Source organism: Carcharodon carcharias, chromosome 13 (assembly GCF_017639515.1).
Source record: "Carcharodon carcharias isolate sCarCar2 chromosome 13, sCarCar2.pri, whole genome shotgun sequence".
NCBI lineage: Eukaryota > Metazoa > Chordata > Chondrichthyes > Lamniformes > Lamnidae > Carcharodon > Carcharodon carcharias.
Genome location: NC_054479.1, coordinates 57,066,141 through 57,088,051, shown reverse-complemented (window position 1 = coordinate 57,088,051; position 21,911 = coordinate 57,066,141). Strand labels below are relative to the sequence as shown.

The 21,911-nt window shown below is 42.7% G+C and overlaps 1 protein-coding gene across 1 annotated transcript in view; it reads right to left on the bottom strand.

The window, feature by feature from the left end:
• Positions 1-7,482: 7,482 nt before the first annotated feature.
• Positions 7,483-21,911, bottom strand: part of ppil2 (peptidylprolyl isomerase (cyclophilin)-like 2) — a 415,520-nt gene continuing 401,091 nt past the window's right edge. Inside the window, exons 17-20 of the mRNA XM_041202829.1 lie at positions 18,948-19,020; positions 15,166-15,228; positions 10,966-11,108; positions 7,483-8,759 (exon numbers count right to left, since the gene is read on the bottom strand). Of these exons, the coding sequence (XP_041058763.1) occupies positions 8,663-8,759; positions 10,966-11,108; positions 15,166-15,228; positions 18,948-19,020 (376 nt within the window). The 3' untranslated portion in view covers positions 7,483-8,662. The remainder of the gene's footprint in view (positions 8,760-10,965; positions 11,109-15,165; positions 15,229-18,947; positions 19,021-21,911) is intronic.

Genomic DNA, 21,911 nt, shown 5'->3' with positions numbered 1-21,911 from the left:
TGCTCACAATGGCCACGTTGAGATCAAACTGCAGGGGGTCTGCTGAGCACTCTGGAGGGAAGGGCAGAGGAGCAGGTCAGGCTTCAGGGTCTGCCACAGGAGCAGGGCAGGCCAATAGGGGGCCAATGTGCCCTCGCTTTTCTGATGATTGCCTTGCTGACCTCCTCGAGGTGGTGGCAGCTCAGCAGGAGGTGCTGGTCCCCCAGGGTGGGAGGAGGAGGCCCCCCCCCCCCCCCTCCCCCCATGACCAAATGTGCATGGGAGGAGGCGGCGAGCTCCCGCCACATGGCGCGGCGCACCTGAATCCAGTGCCATAAGCGCTTCAGCAATTTGTTGTGCTCTGGAAGGGTTAGTACTATGTTGGCATTGGGCATTTAACCCAGCAGGTAGCCTTAGCCTTTGAGGCCCCCCCCCACCAAATCTTACTGTTGTGACTGCATTGAATCTTGTTGGGCATTTCTCATGTGCTGGGTGGGCAAGCAGTTAGTGCCCACGCTTACATCAGTCTGAGTTCCTGAGGAGATGAGTTCTCACCTGCACCATATGTTGCTCTTAGTCGCACATGACTAGTCTGGTGGCAACCTGCAGGAGATGCAGCTAGGCGCATTCTCAGAACTCCAACACATGTCCCATTCAGGGTGATGAGATGGTGGAAGGGGAGTCTCAAGGTCTTGCGGCCAAGAGCCATCTGCTGCCCTTGATGCTGCACACAGTTGCTCCGCCTTGCTATGGGAGCTAAGATCGTGTGCTTCTTACAGTGGTAGACGCAGAATGTGTCCCAGATGGCTGTTGGGGGTGGTATTAGGATCATGCGTACTATGTTTGTGTGACCGATCAGCAGTAGCGGGTAGAGGAGATAGGAGGCCTGACATGGGCAACTGTGGTTGGGGTGCGGCGTGTGCGTGCAGACTCCATGTACGAATAGCCACAATGAATTGCCTTCTCTGTTTTTCAGGAGAATGCTCACAATGCTTGTGAGCATTTGCAGACTGGAGGCGGCCAGGCCCAGCTGATGATTTTAAGCTGTTTCGAGCAGGAGGCCCTGGAGCTTGAGAGGTGCCATTCGCCCAGGTTCACTGGTGTTGGTGAGGCTGGGATGGAGCGGCCAGGTACTTGAGGACAACAGTGAGATCCTCCCAACATCTATAGCACTGATGATTGTTTGAATCGTTATTGTTGCATCATTGCTCATTCACAGACTGATAGAATCAGAGGTGTGGGTCATAGATAAAGGTCCCTCAGCCCTTCAAAGATGCGCGTGTCAAGCACCTTCCAAAGTCACCTTATCCCATTTCTCACCACTATCCCTATGGCCTTGTATGCCATGGCATCGCAAGTGCATATCCAAATACTTATTACATATTAGGGTTTGTGTGTCCACCACCCTTTCAGGCAGTGCGTTCCACATTACTATGTGCAAAAGTTGCTCATCACCTCATCTGTCAACCTCATGCCGCTTACCTTAAATCAATGCCACCAGGTTACTCATCCCTCCACCAAGGGGAAAAGTTCTTTTCTATCGACCCTATCTATGCCCCTCATAATGTTATAAACCTCAATAATGTCACTCCTCAATCTCCTCTGCTCCAGGGGAAATAACCCCAATCTATGCTATATCTCCTCATAAGTCAAACCCCCCAGCCCAGCCAGCATCCTGGTCAATGACCTCTACACTCTCTCCACTCCAACCACATCCCTCCCATGAAGTGCTGATCACAACTGCACGCAGAACTATAGCTGTGGCCTAGGCAGCGTTTTCCACACTTGCAACATGACCTCCCTGTTCCTATAGTCTTTTCCTCGGCTAATAAGGACAAATATGGCATTTACCTTCTTAAACGCCTTATGTACATGTCCCGCTACCTTAACGGGTCTGTCAACATGTCCAGCGTCCAGCAAGGTCCCTCTGATCCTCCTTACTTTCCACAGTCCTACCATTCCTCATGTATTTCTGTACCTTGTTTCTCCTCCCTGGAGCAGAGGAGATTGAGGGGAGACATTATTGTGCATCACCTCACACTTATCCACATGACATCCCATTTGGTATTCCTTAGGCCATCTGACCAGCCCGTCTGTATCCACCTGTAATGTTATTTGCCACCCCACCAATATTCGTCTCCATGGGTTCTGGAAGGTTGAGTGCATAATGAGCCAGGGGGAAAGGGATGAAGTGTGTCGGTGTGTGCATGCTAACTGATCCACTGTCCTTGTTGTTAATTTCAGCATCATCAGAGCCTGTCCACCAGGAGCAATTCCAGATGCCCCGTCTCTCACCTGAAGTCCCTCAACTGTCACCTGCGTCACACCATTTCTGCGAGGCACAGATACTAGCACATCGATGGGCAATGCAATATCGGCTAGTGTCCTGGGGCACAGTGGAGAGGGCACTTCACAATCGCTGGAGGAGCTGGCAGAGACAGAGAGTGCCGATGGCGCCAGCAGTCAGAGGACTGCAGGGGACCAGGCATATGCTGAGTCAGGGGCGTGATGATGTGCCTCTGGAGTCGTCTGTGATGCAGCAGCTGCAGGAAATGTGGCCGGGTGTGCGGAAGCATCTGGGAGTGTTGCATGAGACTATGCTTTGCTTGGAGTCTGTAGTAGAGGAGTCCACGCAGAGCATCAGTGATGCAATGAGCCTCATGGCAGAGCATCATGCTTCCTCCATGGCGAGTGGTGACTCTTGTAGAGAGGGGCTTCCAGGAGAACAAGCAGCTTCTCCTGGGGTTACATTCAGACCTGCAAGGCCTCACACCACCAGTGGCCACAGCTGGTCATTGCCAATATGGACTTCAAGCTTCCCAGCTTGTTGCCCATCCATCCACGGTGAGCAAGGAGGTCCGGGGCTCCTCTCACAGCGCTCTGGATGAAGGCAACAGCTGCTTTGCCCCTCTTCCAGTGACCGCTTCAACAGGACAATTAGCCTCCAGGGGAGGCTAATAAACATCAGCAGAAAGTCAGCCATTCTTCCCCTGAATGATCCTTCTTCCAACATTTGACAATCTGTATAAAAAGATCATATTGAACAAAAAACTAAATCCCAACGGTCCAAAGAAAAGAAAGTTGGTTAGTAGTCTCCACACCTGATACTTCTTGACTATCAGGTCTTGACTGCACCTCAGTCATATTGAGGTACCTGCTTTGCCGCCTGTATACCCTGGCAGCAGGATAGTGGCATCTTCTGCGGCCCCTTCCACCTTGGACTACCTTGTGGCCCTGCGCCCCTTGTGCCTGCACCTGTACTCCCAAAGGTGGCTCCCCTGGAGGCTAATTGTCCAATCCTGGCCTCCTCCTTATTCTAGCCATCCCTTCCTCCTCAGAGGAGCTGCCTCCAGTGGACATGTCAGAACCCATACCCAGGCTAAAGGGAGGCCTCCGGAAAGCTGCAGGCCTGATAAAGATTACTGACTGTAGAGTGTTGACCTGAAGGTTAAAAGTACACAGAAAGCTGGAATTCATTCTGAACTGCTACAGATCACACAGGCAAGTTTAAAAAACTTTCTGCAATATATACTCATAGGCCAGACTGACAACCCCACTGAGCCGTCTTACCCTGCCTGTGGATGAGTTTTATTAAAAAGTCTCTTACCCGCCTGCCCATTGTGCCTGTGCACCGACCCGGAGATCGCACGGGTGCCTGAAAATTGGTGTCGATTGCCGATTTAAGGGCCTTAACTAGTCCGTTAATTAATGGCGGGCGTGTGTCCAACTTCATTATGCACCTGCCCAACAAAATATCTATATAAATGCTAGTTCTTTTTTCTAAACAGATACTGTGGCATCTAATTTTCAAGATAAAAGGAAAAAACTGTGGATGCTGGAAATCCAAAACAAAAACAAAAATACCTGGAAAAACTCAGCAGGTCTGGCAGCATCTGCGGAGAGGAGCACAGTTAAAGTTTTGAGTCCGAATGACCCTTCAACAGAACTAAGTAAAAATAGAAGCGAAGTGAAATCTAAGCTGGTTGGGGGTGGGGTGGGGGGGACAAGTTGAGCTGGATAGAGGGCCAGTGATAGGTAGAGATAATCAAAAGATGTCACAGACAAAAGGACAAAGAGGTGTTGAAGGTGATGATATTATCAAAGGAATGTGCTAATTAAGGGTAGAAAGCAGGACAAGCAAGGTACAGATAGCCCTAGCGGGGGTGGGGTGGGGTGAAGGAACCAAAAAAGGCTAAAAGGTAAAGATAAAACAATGGATAAAAATACATTTAAAAATAATGGAAGTAGGTGGGAAAAGAAAAATCTATATAAATTATTGGAAAAAAAAAGGGGGGGGGGAAATCGGAAAGGGGGTGGGGATGGAGGAGAGAGGTCATGATCTAAAATTGTTGAACTCAATACTCAGTCCGGAAGGCTGTAAAGTGCCTAGTCAGAAGATGAGGTGCTGTTCCTCCAGTTTGCATTGAGCTTCATTGGAACAATGTAGCAAGCCAAGGACGGACATGTGGGCATGAGAGCAGGGTGGAGTGTTGAAATGGCAAGCGACAGGGAGGTCTGGGTAATGCTTGAAATATTTTCAAGATACCTCATCTTTAAGCAAGGCCTAAGACCGGACCAACATCTAATGTAGTCCACTGTGCATTATCAGCTTGTCCATCAGGAATGTTGTATTAATTTTATAGTGTATTTTTCCCCCTTCCAGGCTCAAGTGAAGAGTTGAGTAACAGAAGTAAGTCATGGTTAGGGCTAGTTGCATGTATAGCCCCATAGCCAGCACTAAAGAACTCAACACCTTCAGGGTACAGGGTACAGGCTACAGGTAAGGTAATCTTTACCTGCACTGCACAGGAACCTGATACCTAGTTCTGGAACAGCTTTTACTCTCAACATGCAGAATCCAGACACAATTAAGGTATTAGCCGCAGGTACAGTAACAAAGCAAAGTGTGTAATGGATACATGCTGTGTTTGTACTGAGTTTACCTCTGTGTACTCAAAACAGAGCTACATGGTGCTGCAGACACAACTGCTGACAAAAATTTGAAACTGCTTTGCCAGCCTTGTCATTGTCCACCATTGAGAAAGGCTGCTAATGTCATCAATCTCTGGTGTCAATATTTTTAGAATTGGATCCCAGCTCTCCCACCAGTAGTGCCAGACTGGCAGTGTTTCTCCTGTACACAAGTGAAGCCCTCAAACCCCTTCCAGCCAATTTCTGTCATGTGGTTTAGGTTACTTCCCTTTTACCCAATTACAATTCCCTGTCAGCGTGGCCAGATTGTTCCAGGGTTATAAGGCAGCACTGCTCAGCCCAATGAGCCTACATTCCTTCCTGTGATAGGGTAAAAGTGAAGTATCACAAAAGTTACATCAGAAATTAGATTGAACATCAAAAGGCTAAACTTGGAACCAAACAAGTTGCCAAGCAACCTTCCAAACCACGACCCCTACCACAAATGGACAAGGGTAGCAAACGCATGGAAACAACCATCACCTTGCAAGTTCCACTCCAACCCATATACCATCCTGACTTGCAGCTATATTGCAGTCCCTTCACTATTGTTGTGTCTAAAACTGGAACTTCCTTGTAACAGCACTCTAGGTGTATCCATACCACATGGACTGCAGCTGTTCTAGGAGGTGGCTCACTAACACCTTCTCAAGGGCATCTAGGGATGGGCAACAAATTCTGGTCCTGTCAGCAATGCTCACATCCCAAGCATGATTTAAAAAACCTTTCTCCCTCTTCTGTACATCCTGAATTAACGGTCTTTATATTGTGGAAAATGTCCGGGAGAAAGCTCAGAAATTGAAATTCTGTTTCATAAATGACTACTTCAACAATTTACATACAAAATTACAATCAGTCTTATAAATAGATTATGATTCACATTTTACAACTTGTGTGACTATTATAACATTACATTTATTCATGTAACTTTTAAATTTAGTTTTTTAAAAATGAATTTTTGTCTTCATTAAATTGACAAGAATGCACTTTTGGGGTACCACCTCCATCTTGTGATCCCAGGTCAGGGATAGCTAGTGAATAATCAATCTAGTCCAAATTTTGTAGTTTTGTGACATGGCGTGTTGTTCATTACATATCAGATTCAGGATGTTCCAAACTGATTTCTTTGAGTTATTATTAGTATTATTAACAAGGAGAAAATGTTTATATATATATAAATATCTTTGCACATGAGCTTGACAGTCACTTTAAGTGTTGGTTACTGCTAGCTACTTCTTCACACTGTAGGGAATCCATATAATAGTATGGTGGGCAAAGGCCCATTTTGGTCTAAGAAGCAGTTCCTGACCACCTGCTTTGGGTTCATTCTATTTAATTTGGTTGGCTTGTCAGGTGGAAATACATCTTTGAATCCTACTGTAAATAGCGGCTGTATTTGTGTGAATTCTCAGAAAAGCTGTCTCCCTAATGTAGCTATCAGAGGTTTGACTTACTGTGCGCATATCTGCACTGAGTAAAGGTTCAAAATCCAGTCCATTTCTGAGTTTGTATTGCATTATAGCATGAATATATTTGGCGAATATAAATAATTAACTCGCTGAATTAAATGAATTAACCTCTGCGTTAATAATCCAGCATGATAAACCATGAGCATTTGCAATCATTTGCAGCCCAGCACGTGAGCGAATACAGAAGGGTAAGATGCCTGTGAGTGGACAATACTGCTCAGCCTCCTCCGGAAACTCCCACCATCATAAATGCCAATGCTCAATTAATTTGGCACACCCCTCATGATATTAAGAAGTGGCTGAGTGCATTAGACACAGCCAAGACTGTGGACCTTGACAACATTCTGTAGTGTTGAATACCTGTTCACCATTCAAGCTACTTCGGTGCTGCTATGACATCGCCATCTATGTGACAATGTGCAAGATTGTCCAGGCACAATCCTGTCCAGAAAAAGTAGGGCAAAGTCTACACAGCTAACTGTTGGCCTTTTAGCTGCCACCAAACAGTGATGGAAGTAGTTCTCAAGAGCACCATTAAGTGACACCAATAATCTGTTAACTGAAATCCAAGCATCACATGGATCCAGACATGAAAGCAAATGTTGTTTGGTAGAGGAGAGATAAGAGTAGTTGCTCTCAGCATCAAGGTAGAATTCGACTGGGTGTGGCACCAAGGAGCCCTAACCAAACCGATGTCAATGGGAGACAGAGGGAAAATATCCACTTTCTCCATTACTGGAAACACTATGGCTGCATTATAAATGATCTACAGAATTCACAGTAACTCACCAAGGTTTATTTGACAGCAGAGCAGCAAAGTTGATGAAACTGCACCGCTGCTAATTTATCCCCTCAAGACACGGCATTCTGACTTTGACAAATACCATTATCTCTTTACTATCACTGGTTTAACATCCTAGAATGACCTACCTAACAGCATTGTGGGAGCCCCATCACCTTGAGGGATGCAATGGTTCATGAAACAGTCCCGCCACCACTTCTAGGTGACTAGGCCTAGACAATAAATGTGGCATTTTAAAAAAATTAAAAAGCTTATCGTCAGTTTTTAAACCAGGCCAAAGGGTTTATTGTTCTGAAGAAATTGCAAGCCTATAGGTTAAAGACTGGGGTGCCAGCTAAATTGGGCCAAATTTTAATGCTGCAGCAACAATTAGACAAGGTGCATCAATGAAAATGTGCATACCAGTCATCATACCACATGTATTTGAAAATATGAGGGTGATTCAAGATTTGCGTCCTTCCCCAAGTAATCTAGTAGGGGTTCCATAGAGCCTAAGGTTTCTTGAGGAAAATAAGTCTTCTGACTGGTGGTTAAGCATACAATGTCATCTGTGTCCCAGTTGGTGGTGAGGGGAAAAGAAATATTAGTTCTTAAATTTCTGTCCCCCTCAAATATAAATGCAACCTTGCACCACTGTGTATTTCTGGCTGAAATTTGGCATTGGGGTGGTGAAGCAGAAGAGCAGAGTGTAGATTCAAATTAATGCAAGTGGGCAACTTTCTGTCTCAACACATTGTGGAGCTGAACCATTTCGATGTGTTATGCATATGAAGACTTATTATTGTAGCCACAGACTTTGAGATCTGCAATGTTTTCAGCAAAGTGGCTGAAGTCACTGGAACAGGAAGAGCTCTCTGTAATTTTTCAACAATTTAATGAAAGCAAAGTAAGCTGCTTCTGAGATGTGTGGCCTGAGCCAATGACATAGTTACTCACTTCAGTGGAACAAACCCACGAGCAATGTTCTTTTACACCTGCTAGGTTTCCTTATGAGGAAGTCTGAACTCTATGGAATTGCACACCAAACGCAGGATGAATCATCTCAGTTAGGAATCCAACTGAGTTTAATTAAAGCAGCACAGGGAAAATTTATATTTTTTAAAAAAGACAAATGATAGCTGATATCATCATCTGCAGCCAAGGCTTCAAAAAAGCCCAGAATCTGGTCCGTCATCAAGGAAACAAAACGCAACAATTACATTCTCATGTGCACTAGAAATAGAAACTTAGGCATAACAAAGATACTCAAGGATATGCTTCCCCATCATTACTTTTAGTTATAAGAGAAAGAGTACTTTTCATAGAAATTCAGTCACTTATTTGACAACCTCTGGATCTTTTAGATCATTTGAATGCAAATGAGATCTTGTGGGGCTGGGGAGCCAACATTACTGCTTGCGGCTGGTCTTTTCACTTGCTCATTCGCTGCTTGCTGTCAGTTCTACCACGAGCTGAAGTTGCCAAAGCCGGTGATTCCTTTGATTTTTTTGCTGTTGCTGGTGGAGGGGCTACTGTCCTGATCCTCTGCCACTCGTTTTCTGACACAGAAAAGAGAAAAGATGTGAAAAAAGAGGGGGTTGCGGGGTGGTAGTGGTGGGGGGTTGGTTGGCAAGCAAAAAAGTTCACCAAAGTATAAACTGGACAGCTACAACAGAACCTCCAGGCCTCAATTTTAAAATTCTCACCCTTGTTTTAAAATTAATCCCCTTTTTTCAAATATTTATTTTTAAAATTTATATATATATATTTTTCCCACCTATTTCTATTATTATTTTTAAAATTTATTTCCAGTCATTGTTTTATCCCCACCTTTTCGCCTATTTCAATCTTTTCTCCCACACCGTCCCCTTCCCCCACCCCACCCCCACTAGGGCCATCTGTCACTTGCTCATTCTGCTTTCTACTCTTAATGTCACCATTATTACCTCCTTTAGCCAATATCACCACCATCAACACCCCTTCGACTTTTTTTTTATGACATCTTTCGCAATTTCTCCTTTGCCTCCACCCATCGCTGGCCTTCTATCCAGTTTCACCCGTCCCACCCCCCTTAAACAGTATATATTTCACCACATTTTTACTTCTCTTTAGTTCTGAAGAAGAGTCATACGGACTCAAAATGTTAACTCTGTCTTTCTCTCCACAGATGCTGTCAGACATTTTTGTTTTTGTTTCAGATTTCCAGCATCCGCGATATTTCGCTTTTAAAATTAATTCATGGCCTTAATCCTCCCTATCTCTGCAACCTCCTTCAGCCAGACAAGCCTCATAAATCTTCACTTCTCCAATTCTGGCTTTATGTGGCACCCCAATTTTCATCGTTCCCCCATTGGTGGCTGTGCCTTCAGCTGCCTGGGCCCTAAGCTCTAGAATCACTGCCCTAAACCACGCTGGCTTCTCTACTCTTTTAAAATGCTGCTTAAAACCTAACTTCTTGACCGAGCTTTTGATCTTCTTTCCTTACATCTCGCTTAAGTGGCTTGCAATGATCCCTCAATATTTTCTTTGTTGCGTGTTGCCCACTTTTTGCACTGCGTGGTATATTCAAGATTGTTGTACACCATGTGGCCGTGCACATGAGCTTCTTAGAGCAAACACTGGCTGCACACAGCCTGTTTATTATACTGTGGCTGTGCATCTGCGTAGTTTAGAGGGAACATTACAGGCTCGGTGCCAAATTTTGATTGATTCACCCATGAAATGCCTTGGGATATTTTACTCCCTTAAAAGTGCTAGATAAATACCACTTGTTATCGTTGTTGATTGATCAGGGCATGTTATCAGGAGTCTGTGGATATAATATGTCATGAATAGTGTTTCTGGGACTTTTTTTATTTTTATGCGAAAAGTACTGTATCTAAGGAGACTGAGGCTCCAACTCAAGTGGAAGGATTGTGTTTTGCAACTTGGGCAGTGTATGGTGATGGGAATGCCATGAAAACACTTCCAATTGACCTGTCAAAGTAACAAAATGAGTAGGTATTAGCACACTAAGCCCATGCTTCTGGCTGAAGGAGGGAGAAGTATGTAGAATCTAGTGGTGGGCAAACTGGAACAAAGTTGTGAAACTAAAATGAAATAAAAGTGTTTGCAGTATCAAGATAAAATGTGCCAACATAGAGTCCTTAACAGCAAAGATGAAAGAGCTCTTGCTGTGCAATTCTCAGGTGACATATGATACCCAAATCTGGGAGAGTCTACCCGAAAGGTTGCATATTATCTTAGGTCTTCCCAACTCTTATCCTATCATAAAATGATGGAAACACACACAGTCAGTCAGCATCATATCATAGCTTTTTGGTTTGCACTTTTCATCATTACCATTTTAATGATGGATACACACCTAGGATGTCATAACTTTTCTTTTCTTTTTATTAATATTGACAGACCTGCTGTCTATTTCTGGCATTTACAAATGCAGTTTTCCTTTATATTTGCATCTCTCATAATTTATTGTGGAGGAATATGTAGAAGGCATCCAAAATTGCTCTCCTTGTCCCGTCTCATATTGACAAAATCTCTGCTGATAAGCAGGAAAAAAATCTATTGAGAAGACAGGTGCACAAAAACACCCGCAAAAATGGCAAAGCAAAGTAGCTGGAAGGATCTTAAACTGCTAGGTGACCTCGATGACACTTGCTTGCCCTGTTGCTAAAATGATTGCTTTGTTTCCCTGAACCCTGTACATTTGATGTGAAGGTTTCAGAGATCTTAAGTGTTATGAGAATGGAAAACTTCACTTACGTAGCTCCCATGTTGATGTATTTTCCAACACCTTGTCGGTAGGTTTTTGGGGCATCGTTTGAACTGCTTTTAGGCACAACTGGCTTTGCTTTGGCTTTTTCCTCTTCTTCCTGGTTCCGAGCTCTCTCCCTTTCTTTTGCAATCTGATGACAAAGAAACAACTGTAATGTAACTTCCACACTTTGCATAACGCTTTCACCCTGCATACATCCAACTTCACAGGCTGATACTTTCACCCTGTAATATCCAATTCCACAGGACAATACTTTCGCCCTGTTATTTCCAACTGTTCAGAGTGATTAATACATCCTGAAGTCACAGTAGTTACACATGTTAATGCCCTCAACCTGCAAACCCTGACTACAACCCAGACTAATACACTGGACTCTCAGTATTCTGTTCTGGAATCAATGGAAATTCATTGGGCTAGTTCTGGTTGCCAGTTTGGATTCATCTGGATTCACTACACTGACTTAGCTAGAAAGTGAGATGGACCTTTTGTGTGTCTTCTATGCCAGTAGTTGGTCACTTCTGACCAAACCAGTTCCAGGGTAGAAAAGCCCTATAGAAGGATTGTGAGCAATCAATTGTGATTGATTGCGATTAATCATTCTGATTGATGTACTTTGAAAAGGGTGGTCTTCATTATAAAATATTTGGCAAACCATTTTTCTGTGGTTTATAAACATATAATGAAACAACCTGAATTTTATTGGAATACATCACTGAATCACAGCTGTGTGATGCACTGATGAGGAAAAATAACAATGCTTTTCTCCTTCTAAACTGTACTATAATACCACGCTCATCATGTAGTAGGTGCTGATGACACCATTGGTGCTAAATGTCCATTACAAGTTACCAAGTCTGACAATGAAAAGGAACTAAAGTGCAGATATTGCCATTAACTCAGGATGCTTCAACTGTGCAGGCCAATTTGGCTCTCTACACTTTCTACCTCAGAAACACTTGGGCAACTCTCCCTATAAGCTCACTAGCACACTGTTTAGTTGGAAGCACAATAAAAATCCAAATATTTTAAACTATATCATAATTCTTATAAACATCTGATTTTGAAGGTGAGGTCAAATGTAGGTAGTGCCTCTTTAAAACAATTTTTAGTACACAACAAAAATCCAGCTAACTACTCAGAAGGAAGAAGGGAATAGGATTTAACTATGCTGAGTTCACAACAGATTTGGACGGATACAGTGGACAACTAGTTCAAGCATTCACAACCAGATCTGGCTGGCCGGCGTACAGCATTATTGGGTCCTGCTCTCATCTGCCAAAACTGCTCATTAGTCTAGGATTATCCTGAAATGCAAAGATAACCCCCGGCTTCTTATCTATACTGCAAACATTATTAAACTCCTCTCTTCCATCCTCCCACCCTGACCTCCATAATGTCACTAAGATTGAGACCATCCTGTCAGCTATTACTATTCTTCCCCTCTGAGATTCTAGCTCTCCAACGCTAGCCCTAAATATGCCCTCTCCAAGGTCATCTTGTCCATGAGACCTACCTCATTTTCCCCTGACTCTACTAAATTGCTGACCATCCAACTTCCCTTTGACTCCCATGTTAGCTGATCGTTCTCTCTCCTCATCTACTGTTCTCCTTTCCTTCAAAGATATCACACTTCCCCTCAAAAAAGATTTATTCTTGACCCCTCAGTCCTAGCAAACTACTGCCCCATCTCCAATTTTGTTTTCCTCTCCAAAGTCCTTAAATATGCTGTCGCCTCCCAAAATCCATACCTGTCTATTCTGGAACTCCTTGTTTGAATCCCAGCACTTAGGTTCTCCCTCTGCCATAGTACTGAGACTATCAGAGTCATAAACAACTTACATTGTGATTGTGACAAAGGTCCTTCCTTATTCTTTTCGTCTGCTGTCTTTGTCATGGTTAACCTCTCCATCCTCCAAAGCCTCTCCACTATTGTCTAGCTGGGTGGGGCTGCACTCACCTGGTTCCATTCTTTTTTATCCAGCTACAGACAGATGCAAAGGCTTCTCCACCCATGTCTACACCGTTATCTCTGGTGTCCCCCAAGGATCTATCCTTGGCTCCCTCCTTTTCCTTATCTACGTTCCACCTCTCAGTAACATCATTTGAGAACTCAGTGTCAGTTTGCACGACAACACCCAGCTCTACCTCACAATCACCTCTCTCAACCCCTCTACTGTCTCTAAATTGTCACACACTGCTTGTCTCATGGATGAACAGAAATTTCCTCCAGCTAAATATTGGCAAGATTGTCTCTGGAGCCCACCACAACTCTGTGCCCTAACCAATGACTCCATCCTTCTCCCTGGCAATTGTCTGAGCCTGTATCAGATATAATTGACTCTGAATGAGCTTAGACACATTTCTGTATCATTAAAACTACATACTTTTACCTCCATATTTGCTGCTGAAAGCTTCATTCATGCCTTTGTTGTCTCTACTCCAACTCACTCCTGGCTGCCCTGCTACATTCTATTCCCCATAAACAGTCATCCAAAGCTCTGTGCCTGCATCTTGTACCAAGTTCCATTCATTTATCACCCCTGCATTGTTTCCATTTAAGCAACACCGATTTTAAAATGCTCATCCTTATTTTCAAATTCCACCATGGCCTTGCCTGTTCCTATGTCCGTAATCTCCTCCAGCCCTACAACCCTTTGGCATATATATGTTCCTCCAATTCTGGCCTCGAGTGTTCAAATTTGAATTACTTCACCCTTGGCAGCTGTACCTTTGGCTGGCAAGGCATAAGGTCTGGAATTTTCTCTCTAAAATCTCCATTTCTCATTCTTCCTTTAAGATGGACATCTTTGACTATGCTTTTGATCACCTGACTTAATATCTCATGTGGCTCAGTACCAAATTTTGTTTGATAACACTCGCGTGAAGCACCTTGGGATGTGTTACCATGTTAAAGGTACGATATAAATTTAAGTTGAGTTGATGTAAACTGATTGAGGGCATTCAATAAAGTCACATGTTCTGCCAATGAAACGTTTCACCTGGACATAATTTAGGTTCCAGCACACAATACCTTCTAGATATGTGTAGAGATCCGAAACATGCACTAAGCGTACTTATAATTTGTTAAGGGAATCAGCTATAATGGGTGGAGGGAGAGGTGGGAGGCTCTTTGATGCCACATGTTGTCCCCTGCCATCTAAACCATTCTTCTTATTAGTTGCAATTTATGGTACTCCAAAACAGTGCTGTGTTTGACTCCACAACATACATGACTATACATGAAAAATATCCACTCATATATCAGTTTGGGATGTCCTAAGGATGTGATAGGGTGTTGAAAGTATAATTAGAGGTCCTTTCTTTATTGTATCATGGCCTCGACAATGCTGACATTTCAGATCATCCTGAGGTGCGATCAGCTGTATCCTGCTGTGGGCTCAGTCAGTGCCACCACTGATACGGCAGGATTAGAAATTATCAGTCTTTTCCTTACCCAGTTCTACTGTGTAAGAGTAAAAGAGGAACTTCAAATGTTTGCTCTGCTACATCTCTACTGATGCATTAAGGAATACAAAGCTCAATCCTGAGAAATAAAAACAGAAAGACTTGCTTTTACTGTATATAGGCCCTTTCATAACCTCAGGACACCCCTAAGTGTTTACAGCCAATGAAGCATTTTTGGAGTAGAGGCACTATTGTAATCTAGAAATGTGGTAGTCAATTTGCACACAGTAATATTGATGGAAGGATAAATATTGGCCAGGATACCAGGGATGACTCTCCTACACTTCTTCAGAACACTTTTATGTTCACCAGAGAACACAGATAGGCCCTTGGTTTGATGTCTCAATGGTCTTCTGACAGGGCAGAACTGCACTGAGTGTCAGTCAAGATTTTTGAGATCAAGTTTCTGAAGTGGGACTTGAATCTGTAATCTCTGATTCTGAGACAAGAGTGCTACCAACTGAGCCACGACTGACATTCCCTAGACTAACTGATTAAAGGAGGTGTTTCCATTACAAAAAAGCTTTATGGACAGAGATCAATCTTCCATTAAAGGCAGGCAACTCTCATGGGGTTCAATGTCCTATTACTCATACAGGTTTAAATAATGTACTTGTTCTACTTGATTTACCACTGGGGGGTGGTTAGGAGTGAGCTGTGGCAGGGTTAAAGCAGAAGATGTCAGTGTCTGAGCTTGTGATTATCTCTTTCTACGCACTTACCAAAACATCTGCTTCTTCAAAAGGATCCACAAACACTAATGTCCTCTCAATTTTGATCTCTTCCTGTGGGCAGAGAGAGAAAACAAGTTCAGCTGTTGCCAATATGGACGTTAAATGAACTATGTTGTAGTTTGACACACACAGCCTCTGGGAATTAGCAGACGTATAAGGAGGCACGTATGCAGCCATGAAACTCCTGACCCAAATTCTCAGCAGCCCATGAATTCAACGAGTACTAAAGCATGGTGTACAAAAGCAGTTGATAATATATTTAAATTATATCTATTTATAGTTAAGTATCAGAATTAAAAATTCAATCTCTACTTCTTTCACCAATGAATAATGGCATATTTGGAGCTGAGATGTCCTGAGTGAATTTAATACTGGATCAATACTTAGAACGTTTTGTAGAAGATAGCTGGGCCTTTTTGGGAAAAGCATGAGCTAGTTTAGAATGGAAGTGCTGACATGTCTGCTGTATTTATTATACGTGTATTTTTAAAAATTAATAATGGAAGTTTATTTTTTAGTGCTGTTGCTCATTTGAGTGTTAAGTATAATGATGCATAAGGAGAACTGCACAAGTTTTCTTTCATTTTATGAACTGACAGGAATCCTAACAGTTATCCTATGTTAACCCAACTCCTTAAGGATTCAGCTCCTCGCAATTGGTATGGGTGACCTTCACACTTCAAACATCTGCAACACACGAGACTGTTGATGGGAAATATCACAAAATCCATTTGCAATAAAACGAGATCATAATACTTTTGCTGACAAATAATTCAGGCTAGTTATACAGGGTTCAAGCCTCCCATTAAGGGTGAGTTGCACCCAAGTAGCTCAATGCAATAACACAGGGGTAAGCTGCATTCACAAAGACTTAGTGCTTAAATGTATTTTCATAAATATGTTGTGCTACAGTTTGCAATTCTTAGAAATGAATTCTGATGGACTTAGAGCTCCAGATATATGACTTTTGTTTCCGATTATATACATGTGAAATGCCTTGGAGCATTTTCTGATGTGAAAGAAACTACAAAATAAGCTCATGGGATGGAGGTAACATATTGGCATGGAGAGAAGGTTGGCTGGCTAACAGGAAGCAGAGAGCAGGCAAAAATTAGTCTTTTTCAGGTTGGCAAGATGTAACGAGTGGTGTGCCACAGGGATCAGTGCTGGGACCTCAAATGTTTACAATTTATATAAATGACTTGGATGAAGGGATGGATGGGTTGGTTGCCAAATTTGCTGATGACACAAAGATAGGTAGGAAAGTAAGTTGTGAAGAGGACATAAAGAGGCTACAAAAAGATATAGATAGGTTAAGTGAGTGGGCAAAGACCTGGCAAATGGAGTACAATGTGGGAAAATATGAAATTGTCCCATTTTGGCAGGAAGAATAAAAGAGAGGAACATTATCTAAATGGTGAGAGATTGCAAAGCTCTAAGGTGCAGAGGGATTTGAATGCCTTAGTGTATGAATTGCAAAAGGCTAGTGTGCAGGTACAGCAAGTAATTAGGAAAGCAAACAGAATGTTATCATTTATTGTGAGGGAAAACTGAATACAAAAATAGGGAGGTTATGCTTCAGTTATACAAGTACTAGTGAGGCCACATCTGGAGTATTATGTACAATATTGGTCACCTCATTTAAGGAAGGATGCATGTGCGTTGTAAGCAGTTCAGAGAAAGTTTACCAGACTAATACCTGAAATAGGAGTGTTGTCTTATGAGTAAAAATTGGACAGGCTGGGTTTGTACCCACTGGGGTTTAGAAGAGTAAGAGGCGATTTGATTCAAACATATAAGATCCTGAGGGGACTGACAGGGTTGATATGGAGAGGATGTTTCCTCTTATAGGAAAATCTAGAACTAGGGGTCGCCCATTTAAAACAGAAATTAGGCGAAATTTTTTCTCTGAGGGTCATGAGTCTTTGGAACTCTCTTTCTGAAAAGGGAGGGGAAGCAGAGACTTTGAATGTTTTTGAGGCAGAGGTGGATAGATTCTTAGTAAGCAAGGAGGTGATAGGTTATCAGGGGTAGGCGGGAAGCAGATTTGAGGTTACTATCAGACCAGCCATGATCTTGTTAAATGGTGGAACAGAGTCAAGGGGCCAAATGGCCTACTCCTGCTTCTTGTTCATAAAAATGCAAATTGTTGATGTTGGCTTCTAAAAGGTGCTTCTAATCAGGTTACATCAGACCTTCAATTTCAGAAAGGAAAGAAAAAGTCACCAAGCCCCCATACAGTCAAAATAGGTGAGAGGATTAACCAGGAGGGTGAAGGGACAGGAGACAGTTACATCTGTGGACACACTAACCATGGATGAGGTTATCTTTTTACATGATGGCATTGGCAGAGCATTGCCGCATAATACAGGAAATAGAAGGGTGAATAATTATAAAAAAGTTGGTATTATAGAAACTTGGAAGGAAATTCTAAACACAGCTACATCAATTGAAATATTGTAGTTCAATCTCTGGCTGTTCATTATAATGTGATAGAAAAGGTAAAAACAGAAATATGGGCCTGGATTTTTCCCCAAGGAGATGGGAAACAGGAGTTGGGTCTGTTTTTATGTCAGAAACCTGCAACTGACTGAGTTTGGGATTTTCCTGGGGCTGAGCCTTTAATTGGTATAGAAGTGGGTTTCCTGCCATATTAAAGCTGTGGAGACAGGAATGGAAGCGGATTACAGATGCCCAAGGCAGCTATCACTGAGGTTGCTGGTTATTCTGAGAGAGTTTGAGCCAAAGCCTACTACAGCATCACAGAAAAGCAAGGTCTCACAGGGGAGCTGGAGGCCTGGCATTCATGAGGGAGAGTAGCAAGGTCCTCTTCCTGGAGGGTGATAGAAGAAGGCCACCTTGTCATGCAGGAGCACTCCCTGTGTGCAGCATCATCACTCTCTGCCTCTAATTCCTCCTCCTCTCTCTCTCTCTCCTCCTGTGATGAGTTGTGCCCTTTCAGGGGTCACCATTCTTCAAGATCCAAGGGCCAAGTTATGGAGATCGTGACAATCATCACAACAACCAAGACCAATTCATGGCATCACCTGACTGGTCTAAGTACTGGAGCCAGTGACCTAAGCCTGCAATACCCCATCAGTTATGAATCTGGTGTGTTGTCCAGCATTGTTAAAGAGGGCATCTGTCACCTTGGCACTGTACCAATGTGCAAGATGGTGCAGAGGTGTGCTACTGTCAAGGGTACAGATGTCTGTGACCATTTGCCTAGAGAATCACAGTCTCTTTTGCCACTGGTTCTCAGTCATCTAGAGGTCTCTGTGCCTCTGCCCATAGATCATGTGCTCCTTGTTCCTCTCCTTAGGCCTCCTGATGGCTGGTGCTTTGTATTCTTGCGCAGGCTACCGCTCATCTCCAATGGCCTCCATGTCTGAAGGTGCAGCACCAATTTTCATTTGCAGCCTTCATGCTCAGATGGAGTCCAAACAGCCGTGCCCACTGCTCTGATGTCCAAATGATGCCAGGAGGCTGAAGATTACCTGAACTGGCAAGGTTCTTAATCTGACTCTCCCCCTGACTTGTAACGGGCTTCTGCAACTTTAAACTTTGAAAAGCATTCTCACTTACCTTTTTAAACTCTTCCCACCTCCATAACTTGCCCTCGGGAAGACTGGGGAGAGCAGAAATGGAGATGGGATTTCTGGCCGTGCGAGGTCATGGCCATTTCTTTTTTTACCTGCCTGCCTCTGTTCCAGCTTGGCAAAATCTGGCCTATGGCCTCAAAGGCTGTGCTGTCTTTAGAATAGGTTTACCTTTGGCATGTCAGTCTTCACATCACTCTCCACATTCTCCATGGCCGTCAAGGTCTCAAAACCACCAACCACCCTGAAATTCAAACACAAGAAAATTAACACCAATTGTCCTGAATTTGGTGCACACACAATTGACATGTACTTGGGGAAAAACAAAGCTGCAAGAAAATATAACAGGCACCAGATATTCAGGTAAATATGGTTACACATGAAGACTTTTCAGTTCTGCTTTCTTACTCTGTGAGCATCAATCTGCAAGCTGACATCAACCTAAAACTCTGATAATTTAATGAACCTCCAGTTCTGGCTAGCAGTATGATTGGGTCCTCGTACAGTACTTCATCCATGAAGCTTACAGCACCTCGTAATCATTAGACTGCGTAAGAAGCTATCAATGCCACTAGATCATGAGACAGAAATATCCTGTCACAGGAATTCAATGTATTCAAATTCTGAACAGCAGTAATACAGGAGTGATCACTGGGACTGTGTGACTTCCTGAGAGGATGTTACCCAGTCTGCCTTCCTTCATCCTCTCACTGCTCGATGATACTAGATTCTATGAATTACTGTGTTTGCTGTTGGTGAGAGCCAACCTGTTGAGAATTTAATCTGCTTCATACGCAAAAAAACTCAGAGGTTTTGATGCTCTTTGATGCGTTTTGCAGACAGTCTCATCAGGGATCAACTACAATTTTGTACATTTACATTATTTCTTAAAATATAAACTTGGTTCAAGTGTGGATTTTGTTGTGATGTCCCTCTGATCAGAAACTCAGTTGGACCAGCTGCAAAAATGCTGTGGCTACCAAAACAGGTCAGAGACAAGTGGCTCACCTCTTGACGCTTCACCACCTACAAGGCACAAGTCAGAAGTATAATGGAATACTCTCCACTTGCCTGGATGGGTCCATCTGCAACCATGTAAGAAGCTCAACACCACTCAGGGGAAGGCAGTCCACTAGAACAACACACCATCCAAAACCTTCCAACATCCAATTACTTCATCATCACCATTGGCGTCACCATGACTGCAGTGTCTACTATTTACATGATGCACTGCAGCAATTCGCGAAGGCTTCTTTGAAAGCTCCCCTCAAACCCCTAATCAGTCCAAAGACAGCAGGCACTATAAATTCCAAGTTCTCCTTTCAAGTCGCACACCAGGCTGTTAGATTTGTATCCTGTTCCTTCATAGACACTGAATTAACATCCTGGAACTCCCTTTATAACAGCACTGTGGAGGCACATTCATCATGTTGTGATGAAAGTATAATAATTATCCTAATATTTTTCTGGTTTATTGTGAAGTAAGTTTAAGGGGTTAAGTATAGGTGGTTCTGTCTGTTTGATTTAATTACGTTTGGAGTCAAATAGACTAAGCTTGAAATCATGGTAAATGGGATTAGGTAGGTAGGTCAGGTGTTTCTCATGTGTCGGTACAGACTCGATGGGCTAAAGAGCCTCTTCTGCACTGTGTGATTCTGTGATCATCAAAAGAAGCTAGGTGTAGGAATGTGCTTGAAATGCTAATGAGTAAACACGGATGCTGGCTTAGCATGTAAGGTGTGAAGGGAATTTGCATTTTAGATAAATGAAGGGATTGTTTGGATTTCAAAGGGATCTTAGTCTGTTTACAAGTAGCCAGATAAGCAAAGCTAAGGAGTATGCTTATTTTTCTCCAAAGGTTACTGACAATATTGGCAACATGAAAGTTTTTATATTATGAGGAAGATACAGTTTCAAAGACATATGGAGCAATAGAATTTACATACTGGAGAGAGAGAAACATATATAAAGGAGAATGAAAGGCAATGTGAGGAGAAGGCCATGTAAGATGTAACAGGAAGGTGTTAAACAGACTTCAAAAAGCCTCCAGCCATTTGTGCATAAGTCTGCTATGTAAAGTAACTGAAGTTGGAGATCTGGAATTCCACTGTCAAGTGGGTACTGTGTTAACTTGCTGGATTTATTTTAAATCTCAAATCTATTTTGAACTGTTACCTTAAAGGGGGTGTGTAACTGGGATTAGGGTCAATTAGGAATTTTAGGATTTGTTATAGTAGTAAGTAATTGAAATCTTATGCATATGCTTGAAATCTTAGTGGACTCATTACTTCTGAATTCAGTGCACACACCTTCTCATAATAAATACAAATTGCAAAATTGTTGTGATAGCATGATTAAGTTTCCCTTGTGGATTTGGTCCGCCCGGCACATATCATATGCCACGTCATAACAATGTGGATTACAGAGGTGCACTGCCACCTTCTTGGGAGAATTAGAGGTGGGCAATAAATGCCACTGCTGATGGTGATGCTTATATCCTGAGAATAAAAAAAAACTATTCGTTTCCTTTATGTTTAAACTGACCCAACCACCACGGCTCAATTAGGCAGTTTCATAATAAGTAGTAACACTTTCATAATTTTTAAAAATGTATTCACATTAAGGAAAGATAACCTCTAGTATATAGTAATATCATTTTGACATTGATATCAACTCAAGGTATCTTTTTAATGCCCAGTTATGTTTTTCCATAAGGCTTAAAGATTACTTATGTAGAGAAACAGTTGACATATTTTGAAAGATGCGTGACATGAATTAAAGATGAAGGTCAAAAATAAATAAAAGATGTAACATCTGTTGAGACTGTGCTAACCATTTTTCTGCAGACACTAAATCTTATCCTCAGCACTGACAACGCTGTTTCTCCTGATGGTGAAGGGCCTGGCCACACAAATCTGTAAATGCACAATTAAAGCTAGATTGTGGATCTTTGAGGAGTAAATTCTTTGATTGGTATGCTAATATTTGGCTCTCCCTTCATCACAATTCATTCAAGGGGAGGCAATGGCGTAGTGGTATTGTCACTGGACTAGTAATCCAGGGACCCAGGTTCAAATCCTGCCATGGTACGTCAATAAAAAATCTGGAATTAAAAGTCTAATGATGACCATGAAA